Below are 10,594 nucleotides of genomic sequence, written 5' to 3'. Positions count from 1 at the left end.
GAGAGAGACGTTCTTATTTATAAGTGCTTCTCTATTGCTGGAAAGATTACAAGCTTGTGATACCACCATGGGGGTGTGTTTACAAAAAAAAACCTTGGAATTGAAGTACTGGAGAAGCAATTCTTGTAGAAAATAAAACAACTGAAATTATGGGACTAGCAATAGTAGAGTTTCAGCCATTTGCCATTAATGGGACTTGTGGGGGTTCCGTCGGTAATGGAGGCAAGCACATAATAGCCACTGCTGTGAGATTCTTTGATGATGAATGGCCCTTCCCACTGCGGTGAAAACTTTAAAGGGCCAGAAACTTGCTTTCTCACCCAGTCGACTATTCTAAGCACAAGGTCACCTTCCTTGAACATCCTTTCTTTGACTGTCCTGTTGTAGGCCTGAGTAACCCTTTTGTGATATGCTGCTATCTTTTCTTCAGCTTGCTGTCTTTGCTCATCTTCTGCTTCCAAGTCTATGAGCCGCCAATGGGAGCAAGATTCAGCATCCCATTCCGTGTCATTCACTGTCAGTATTCTGGCTGTCAGGACTGCTCGTTCTACTGGAGAAATGGCTTCTGATCCATACACCAGCGAGTAAGGGGAGAAACCAGTAGCAGTTCTGGGTGAGGTGCGGTAGGCCCATAAGGCATCCGGAAGATGGGTACTTCATCCTTGCTCATATTCGAACACCATCTTGCTCAGAATTCTTAGTAATGTCTTGTTCGTAGCTTCTGCCTGTCCGTTTCCCTGAGGGTAATAAGGAGTGGACTTGCGATGCTTGATCCCATATCCTTTGAGCATTTTGCTGACTTCTTGGTTTACAAAAGGGGTTCCATTGTCTGTGACAATCTTGTAGGGGATCCCATGCCTGCAGACGATGTATTCCCTTATGAAGTTACACACCGCAGTTCCTGTGGCCTTGCGAAGGGGAATAGCTTCCACCCACTTTGTAAATGATTCTGTTGCTGTGATGATCCAAACACACCCATTGGATGCTAGATTGATTTTTCCTACAAAGTCGAGCCCCAAGTGTGGAAGGGCCAAGGTGTTCGCATGTCTTGAAGAGTGGCTGATGGCTTGTGAGTTTGATTGGCATGTGCTTGGCATGTGTGGCATTTCTTCACCTTTAGGTGGGCGTCTCTTTGCATTGTTTGCCAATAATAGCCAAGACTCAACAGCTGACGGTAAAGCTTTCTTTTCCCTTGATGTTCACCGCATTCTCCTGCATGCATCTCTTCTAACACTTGCTGTGATTCTGCAGCTCCAAGACATCGCAGTGGTTTTCCATTGAATCCTCTTCTATACAAGACTCCCCCATCCATAAAGTACCTCTTCGATGTCCTCATTAACTTGTATCTAAGGTTTGCATCCGTCGGAAGGTCTTTGTCAAGCAGGAACTCTAAATATGGGGTTCTCCAATCGTCTGCCGCTGTCGTTATAAGGACTTCCCCTTCTGAGGGTAACACAGAACATTTGGAGCATGCAGCCTGTATTTCAGAAGCTTGTTCTTTCATCTTTGGCCAATAATACCCTTTTCGTTCTAGCCTCCTGTATAGACTTACCACTTGCTCCAATCCGCAGGTAGCTTCGTGTACTTCACTCAATTTCTGCTTGGCTTCTTTTTCACAAATGCACCTGGCTAGAACACCGCTCGAGAGTCGCTTGTACAGCTCCTTATGAAGGAGCATATATTCCTTCACATTCTTCTGATCGTGTCTCTTACTCCGGCATATTAGGCTGCTTATAATTGGCTTTCGCCAATCATCCTCTTCGGGTAGTTCTGGAAGAGCTAATGCTTCTGTGGATGGCTTGCTTTTCCGGGTAACCATGACATTTGGCTGCTCCTTTGTGAACGACAGTTTGGACCCGAGGGTAGCCAAGGCATCTGCGTACCTATTAGTGGATCCGGGTATATGTTCCAGAGTTGTTTGATCAAACATTTTGATCAGTTTCTGGGCCAAGGCCCTGTATGGTGCTAGGGCTGCTTCCTTTACTGCAAAGTTGCCTCTCATTTGGCTAATAACCAGGTTTGAATCTCCCATGATATTGATATTCCTCACACCCATTTCCACTGCAGTAGACATACCGATAATAAAAGCTTCATATTCAGCTGTATTATTGGTGCATGGAAAACCCAACTTGAATGACAAAGCTTTGGTGTTGCCTGCAGGGTCTATTAACACGACTCCAGCTCCACCTCCATTACTTGTGGCCGACCCATCAAAGAAGAGGGTCCAAGGCTGACGGTCCTCTGTTTCTTCATCGGTGAGCATTCCTACCATTTCTGGTAATTCCCCAGGAATGTCTTGCATTAGTGGAATTTCTTCACTTCCAGGGAATAAAGCAAGCATGTCGACTACTGCTTGTCCCTTAATGGTGCGGGGCATTATGCACTCAATATCAAACTCTGCCAGTTGCAGCAACCACCTAGCCAGCCGGCCAGATAAGATTGGTTTTGTGAGCAGGTACCTTACTGGATCAGTCTTTACCATAAGATGGAGCTTGTGCGCCAAGAAATAGTGGCTCAATCTTTGTGCCGCATAGATAAGCGCGAGGTAGATCCTCTCAGCCTTGGGATAGCGTGCTTCAGCTTCTCCCAACAAGCGACTCACATAGTACACGGCGCATTCTTCTCCATTTTCATCATCTTGGGCAAGTAAAGCCCCCACTGAAGTGTCAGTTGCAGCTAGGTACAGCTTAAGAGGGACACCAGGGATTGGCACTTTCATAGTTGGCAGCTTGGTGATGAGTTCCTGCACCTTCTCATAGGCCCTTCTGCATTCTTCGCTCCACACAAACTTGATACCTTTCTTGAGGAGAGGAGTGAAGACTTTTATTACAGCGGCTAAGCCTGGAATGAAACGCATGATCTATGATAGTCTGCCCAGGAAGCTTTTTAATTCTTTCTGGTTTGATGGCGGTGGAGTGGAGGCTATGGTTTTTGCTTTGTCCGGATCAACATCTATTCCTCTTCTATGCACCGCAAAGCCGAGAAATTTCCCGATCGACATTCCAAATGAACACTTCCTAGGATTCATCTTGATGTTGTACAACCTGCATATTTTTAGCACATTTTTTTTAATATACCCCAGTGTTCCTCTCTTGTCTTGGATTTCACCACTAGATCATCAACATAATCTTCAACTTCCTTTCCCATCATGTCGTGGAAAACAGCGGTTATGGCTCGTTGATAGGTCGCGCCGGCATTCTTCAAACCGAACGGCACGACTGTATAGTGGAAATTTCCATATGGGGTACGGAATGTAGTCTTCTCGGCATCTCTAGTGGCCATCTTGATCTGGTTATAGCCGCTGAAGCCATTCATAAAGGATAACATGCCTTTGCCTGAAGTTGAGTCGATGAGCATGTCCATGTTTGGCAGTGGAAACTCATCCTTCGAACAAGCTCTGTTCAAATCCCTGTAGTCGATACAGACTCTGACTTGACCATTTTTCTTTCTTACCGGAACAACATTCGCAAGCCAAGTGGGGTGCTTGATAGGTTTGATGAAACCACAAGCTAGCAGCTTCTTGATCTCTTGCTTGATTTGTGCCTCATTGTTTGGATGGTAATTTCTTCTTGCTTGCACCACTGGTTTGGTTCCTGGTTCCACATTCAATGTATGGCATACAAGGTTTGGGTCCAACCAGGCATCTCCTCATAATCCCAAGCAAACACATCCTTGAATTCCTTGAGTAATGCCACAAGATGCTCTCTTTCTTGAGGTGATAGGTTCTTGCTAATGAGTATGGGTTTTTGTACTGTAGGGTCATCACTCAGGTTCACAGCTTCCACTTCTTCAGTCAGTGCGGTGGACCCATCTTGCATGCATTTCGGGACCTGCAAAGCTTCTTGAAGGGTAGGAGATTTAGGTGTCACGGATATCCCTTCTTCTGCGCGGCATTTATTCTCCATGACACCTTCCTGTATGGGGCCTTCCTGCAGGTTACAGCCAGGCCCCGCAACCAGTCATAAGCAGTATATGGTGCGCCCGTTGGGCAACACAACTTTGGAACACCGCGGTGGAGCTTGAGCGCAAGCATTGTCTTCCCTTCCTTGACTTACCATTGCAGAAAGATCTCCATCACTTATGTCTCTGATATCTGGCCATGATGGCAGAGGCATGCCTGAAATTTCAGAAGGAACAGATTCCCCATCAGCCGTGAACTCGTCATAGTACTCAGCTTCGATAAAGTGAGCTTCACTCCGATGGAATGGCAACTGATTCCCTGGTATTCTGATAGGCTTGAGGCCAATTCTCCCTTTAACACATTGGTGATAGGTGGATGGTATTAGCCTGTGCTTATTGAGCCGTGGTCGTCCCAGCAAAGCATGGTAGCTTGTGTCCACATTCAAGACTTGAAATTTGGTCCAGGACCGGATTGGTCCTACTTTAAGATCCAGCTGTATGTAGCCTATAGACGTCTCATCTGCTCCGCAAAACCGGATATTCTCATTTCTGTCTTCACAATTCTTGACTGCGGGATGCCTGCGGCTTTAAGGACATAGAGTGGTATGATATTGAGCGAAGATCCCGTGTCAACAAGCGCCCTTCTCACAAACACATCATTGATCTGAGCCTCTAAGTAAAGAGGTCTCCTGTGGTCCGGATATGGTACCTCCATATCTGTGTCAGTGAAGATTATGGCATTGTCATTCTCCAACATCGAAATTGTTCTTCTTGTTTCTGTAGCGAAGCATTGTGGTCCATATTCCTCAGATATGCGCATTAGGGCTTCAGCAGCAGCATTCCTGGCTTGCGGACCATACTCCAACTGATCAAATAGGGATTTGAACTTGGGGTTTTGTTGGAGTACCTGCGTGGCATGGGGCTGGCGATTTTTGTCCAGGTAAAGCTCCATCACATCTTCAGCTTCAGTTACATAAAACGCCTGACTCGTCTCACCGTGGGAATAGGCCACGCTTGCTGCGTTGTAATGATACGTCTGATTTATGTTCCTGCCTTGGCCAGCATGATTGGTTACAACCCCCAAGTCCTCTCTTCCAAATGTTGGAAAAATCCTTTCGCATTCATTCGAGTGTGGCCATGGGGCGTTGTAACCCTGAGGCTTAGTGTACCTGCTCCAAGAAAATTGGTCAAAGGTTTGTGGACCTTAGTACTGGCATATTGCGTTTTGGTGCTGCCTCACGTCTTCCTCCCTGTGATCCTTAACTGCGGTGATCACAGCGCATGTCTCCTTTCCTCTCCTCCTTGGTAATGGATCTTCATCAATCTTTTGCGGCCTGGTAGACAACTCAAGCGTCCCATCATTTATCTTTTCATGGAGAATTCTTCGCAGGACCTGGCAAGCTGGGCTTGGATGTCCAACAAACTGATGGTAACGGCAGTAGCGGGGATCACTTTTTTCTTCCTTCGACGGAGGCTTTTGTGGTCGTGGTAACTTGATGACACCATCAGCAAACATGGAATCTAATATGGCATGGAACTCTTCGTTGCCACAAGGAATAGCCGGGTATGTTTCTCGCTTTCTCTTATAAGAAGACTTATCTTCAATCGCGAGGGTCTGGTGTGCATCCTTCTTGTCAGACCGCCAGCTTTTTTGCGCCTTTACGGACATGCTTGTCTTCTTTGCTGCATCCATTAGTCCAGAAAATTGGCCAATACCAACGTTCTCCAGATAGACTCTATATTCTGGCAGCATGTTGCTGACACAAATTTCTACCAGAGATTGCTCTCCTTTCTCATCATAGCAATCAAGAGCCAGGTCCCGAAACCTGCGAACAAAGTCAACAAGGTTTTCGCTTGTCCTTTGGCAAGTGTAGTTGAGTTGTGTAATGGTGACTCTTTCTTCATGCTCGAAGTACTTCTTGCAGAATTTGCTTGCCAGTTCTTCCCAAGTTCGAATAGAGCCCGCAACAAGTGTGGTGTACCATGTATAAGCACGGTCAATGAGTGTCTTTGAGAACTCACGAAGCCTGAGGTTATGGTCCCCCGCATGAGGTCCGAGTGCATCGATGAAACGGCTAATGTGCTCTTTGGGACTTCCTTTTCTCCCATCAAAGAGGATAAAAGTTGGGGTTTCATACCCCTTAGGGTAAGGCAAAGAGATCAAGCTTGATGGATAAGGGGGTTGAGGGATGTACTTCCAATCCTCATTTGTGCGCTGTAATTCCTTCTCTAGCATGGCAACTACATCCTCCTGTGTAACAAAAGAAGGTCCTTTATGCTCGGATCCTTTAGCTGCTGACTCTTCTTGGGAAACTTTCTCCTTTCTGTCATTTTGTTCATTGACAGGCTTTGGTGCAGAGACTGGGCTCTTCAGTTCCTTCACAGCTTGTATGAGTTCCCTCTGCGTGTCTTCGAACTTAGTGAGGATACGAACAAGGTCCACCATGGTCAGTTCTTCTGTCGCTTCTTCTTGTTCTTCTTGCTGCTGCTCCTCATGATCTTGTTGGGATTAGGGTCTTGCAGCAGACTCACTAGCTGCTTCTTGAGAGCGTGTGCTCTTGTTTTTCCTGCTTGTGCGAGATGGAGCCATGATCTGAATCACAACCTAGTCTCCCCAGCAGAGTCGCCAAAATGTGAGGGTTCTTTTGAATTAAGCAAGACCAGGCCAAAATTAACTCAATAACTTGATGTTAGTGAGAGAATTTTGTGCGTGATTCAGATACTGAATGAGGCTTGACAGCATGAGGATGGTGTGGGAGCTAGAAACATACTGTGGTGAGAGAATTTGGGGATTGTATCAAATTTAGGTTTCTGCAAGATGAGTTTGGCAGGGAGGCTTGGGAGAAAAGTGCTAGGAACTGGGTTTTGTGTTTAGAGGCCTGGAAGCTTGAAGAATTAGAGGCTTTTTGATGTTTCTAAGTTTTCTGGGTTGTTGCTTGATGATCATTTCAGTTTCAAATATCTCCTTTTATAGGCTCAATTGGAGGGGTGTTATGGTGGCTCAAACCCTTTGGTTTTCTGGGTAAGACGCTCCTCCTTTAGCTCATGCAGGATTTCTGCCTTAAGATTTGGGATATCAGAGCTTACTTGAGATATGGAGTCTTGGAAACAGGGGAGGATTGTTGTAGCCGTGCGCAAAAACTGCAGCAGAAACAGCTGCGGTGACAGAAAATCTGGAACGAGGTTGAAGGGGCAGCTAGGGAGCTGTGAGCTCATCGTTCAAGAGGGAAGGGGATATCTGCCTACCAGTTAGAAAGTTTCCTCCTTGCCAACTGACGGGGGGAATCGATATTTCTCCTGGATATTTGGGTTGAGTTGCAGCGTATTTAGCAGCTGCGGGGAAAGGAAAGGGAGATAGAAGAAAACGGTGAAAGTTGGGCTACCCTATTTCTTTTGGGTTTGGGCCTTTTCTTTGGGATTTGGGTTTTGAGGAAAAAAGGTTGACCCAAACCTCATTTTCACCAATTCGCTATAAGTTTAAATTACCGGGCTTGGATCTCGAGCCCAAGATCGAGACCACCGATGACATTAAACTAATAGGCGAGCATTATATGCTTCCGTAACCTTCCACACAATACCCACTTCTGCAAGCCCCAGAAATGCGTGGATGTGGCTTGGGTCCACATCTAGGGTGTGTTTGCTTGGCGGGTTAAAGTCGAGAGATGGGTATAAAATTCTATAGTTTTACGGAATTTTATACAAATTGCGTGTTTATGCTAAAATATGTCGTGACGACGATTTTTCGGGTACCAACACCATGTAATAATTTCCCTTATAATATGACCAATCAGAAATCACTACGAGTCACATAGCACAATAACATCACCCCATCACCCCGGACCACCACGTGTACTATGGTCCGGAACCATGTAATAATTTCCCTTATAATATGACCAAGAAATCCATATACTGAATAATTGAAAATTCAAGTCATTCATCAAGTGAATGTTATAATATTGATTCATCCTTGGAATTAGGTATGCATTCCCTGTCAAGCAGGTAATTGAAAAGAAAACTATTTAGAATATAGAACGACCTATTCCCTTCATTTTTGAACCAGTCATAGGTTATTTTTTCAGATATATCGATCAGCTACACATTTTCGATCTACAAGCAACAAAACATGGAATAGAAAAAAGAAAATGAAAAAGTTGACCGTTGTGATTAGCGCGAAGGAAATGGCTGGAATATTGTGCAGTATTTATTCTCTAGCTACGGCCACGAAACATAGTACCAGAGTTCTACTTCAAAAGTTCAAATAGACTCCACCTTCTACTTATTCGAATCTGAAACTAAACATTGGAAGGGCACAATATTTGATGAAATTAAATCTTTGCTGGTAGAATGGGAAGCTGTTTCTCGGAGGAAAATTCCAAAGATCTGTAACGGAGTTGTTCATGTTGCTGCTCGGAAAACAGTTGGAACTAGCTTTTGAGAGGAAGCAAGACCCCATGGCTTGAAAAAGTTCCGGTATCTTTTTTTTTTTGGGGTTACAAACAGGCCTAAAAGACCCAAACAGAGAGAACAAAAAGGCTAAGAATTCCTGGTATCTTATGTTCCAACGAAAGTAGATATTAGAGAAGGGAGTGGTAACAACAAAGAAGGATTACTGACCAAATAAAAACTTCATAGAAAAACTAAATCCGGATCGTAGAACAACAAAGGACTAACTGATCACATCCCCACAACACAAATTCAAGACTAAGGTAACGATATAGAGACTGGCATGACGGCCCAAAGAGAAATATTTGAACATCCAAGGTTGTGGTTCAATGGAATATAGGCCATTTTAATTAGCTTAAGCTTATGTTCAAATCAAAGTACGTAGTCGGCTTCTTCTCATACGAGCCCAAGCCTTCTTATGGGCCTTCATGTTCTTCTAAGCTTCAAAATCCCAAATATTAATCCTCAGTTGCCAGTACAAGTGATTTATTAAAAGAACTATTTGGTGATAATGGAGTTTATGGCATGACACCTTTCAAAGCTTACACAATATGCTGGTTCATAAGGAATGGAATAGTTGAATACTATGTTTTGGCCTTTTGGGCATCAATATTGGGACCTTGAGAATGAAAAGAGGATATTTTGCTAGATGATAATCATTCATTCACGTATCAAGGTTATAAATGGATTACAAGAAAGAGAGTACATATTCTACAAGGAAGCAAATCTCTACAATTAAGGAGAAAATAAGGCAGCAAATAACTATGCATAACTAAGCTAAACTACTTTCCTATTATACATATGATACACAATATTTACTTTCCTAACACTCCCCCTCAAGTTGGAGAGTGGATGTCGCGAACTCCCAACTTGCGAATCATAGGAATGAAGACTTCTTTTCCCAATGCTTTAGTAAGAACATCAGCTAACTGATGTGGAGAACTCACAAACTTTGTAACAACAGAGCCATCTTGAATTTTATCTCTGATGTAATGACAATCCATTTCAATGTGTCTCGTTCTTTCATGAAAAACAGGATTAGCAGCAATATGCAGCACTGCCTTATTATCACAATATAGTAGAGCAGGTTTTGATTGCAATACACCCAAATCTTGGAGAAGAAATCCCAACCAAGTCAGTTCATAGCAAGCCCTCGTCATTGCTCTATACTCTGCCTCTGCTGAAGAGAGAGAGACGGTCTTCTGCCGCTTGGATCTCCATAAAACCAAAGAGGGTCCAAGAAAGACACAATAGCCTGTAGTAGACCTTCTAGTAATCGGGCAACCTGCCCAATCGGAATCACAATAAGCTCGCAAACTGAGATCACTTTCTGAAGAGAAAAATAAACCCTGACCAGGTGCATTCTTAAGATATCGCATAACACGGAGAGCACTTTCCATATGACATTTTCTAGGTTCATGCATGAACCTGCTCAAAACATGAACTGGATAGGTAATATCAGGTCGTGTAACCGTAAGATAGATCAACCTCCCAACTAGCCTCCTGTATCGAGATGGATCCTTGAGCAACTCACTTTTATCAGATAATTTCAATCCACGCTCCATGGGAGTATCAATTGGAGCTACACCTAACAATCCAGCATCTTTAATGATCTCCAGAGCGTATTTCCGCTGGGAAATAAAGATCCCATGGGCAGAAGGTGATACTTCAATGCCAAGAAAATATTTCAAGTTCCCAAGGTCTTTAATACGAAATTGACTATGCAGAAAGTTTTTAAGTGCAGAAATACTAGCAGAGTCATTCCCAGTAATTAGAATATCATCAACATATATCAGAAGAACAATAAAAGACTTGCCTTGTTTCCTTGTGAATAAAGAATAGTCTGCTTTTGATTGAACATAGCCAGCTGATTGCATAGCAACCGAAAACTTGGTGAACCACTGACGAGATGCTTGCTTCAGTCCGTACAAGGACTTGTGAAGGCGACAAACCAAGTGTTCCTCCCCCTGTCGCCGAAGACCCGGAGGAGGTATCATGTAAATTTCTTCGTGAAGATCCCCATGTAAGAAGGCATTGTTGACGTCTAACTGGGAAAGAGGCCATCGCCGGGTAGCAGCCAAAGCAATTAAGCAGCGAACTGTTATGATCTTTGCAGTGGGAGAAAAAGTGTCCTAATAATCAACACCTTCCATCTGAGTAAAACCTTTGGCCACCAAACTAGCCTTATAACGCTCAACAGAACCATTCGAACGGTGTTTGATCTTGTAAACCCAGAGACAACCAATAGGCT

At 44.1% G+C, this 10,594-nt stretch overlaps 1 protein-coding gene across 1 annotated transcript; it reads right to left on the bottom strand.

The window, feature by feature from the left end:
* Positions 1 to 9,179: 9,179 nt before the first annotated feature.
* LOC112203135 (uncharacterized mitochondrial protein AtMg00810-like) lies at positions 9,180 to 10,340 on the bottom strand. The gene has a single exon (XM_024344149.1). The coding sequence runs from the start codon at positions 10,338 to 10,340 to the stop codon at positions 9,180 to 9,182; it is 1,161 nt and encodes a 386-aa protein (XP_024199917.1).
* Between the last annotated feature and the right edge of the window lie 254 nt (positions 10,341 to 10,594).

The sequence above is a fragment of the Rosa chinensis genome, chromosome 5, assembly GCF_002994745.2.
Source record: "Rosa chinensis cultivar Old Blush chromosome 5, RchiOBHm-V2, whole genome shotgun sequence".
Lineage (NCBI taxonomy): Eukaryota > Viridiplantae > Streptophyta > Magnoliopsida > Rosales > Rosaceae > Rosa > Rosa chinensis.
The sequence above is the reverse complement of the archived record's forward strand: the minus strand, read 5'-3'. Positions and strand labels throughout refer to the sequence as shown.

Coding starts and splice junctions, on each gene's coding strand:
- LOC112203135 (XM_024344149.1), bottom strand. CDS start 10,340: ATGATACCTCCTCCGGGTCTTCGGCGACAGGGGGAGGAACACTTGGTT.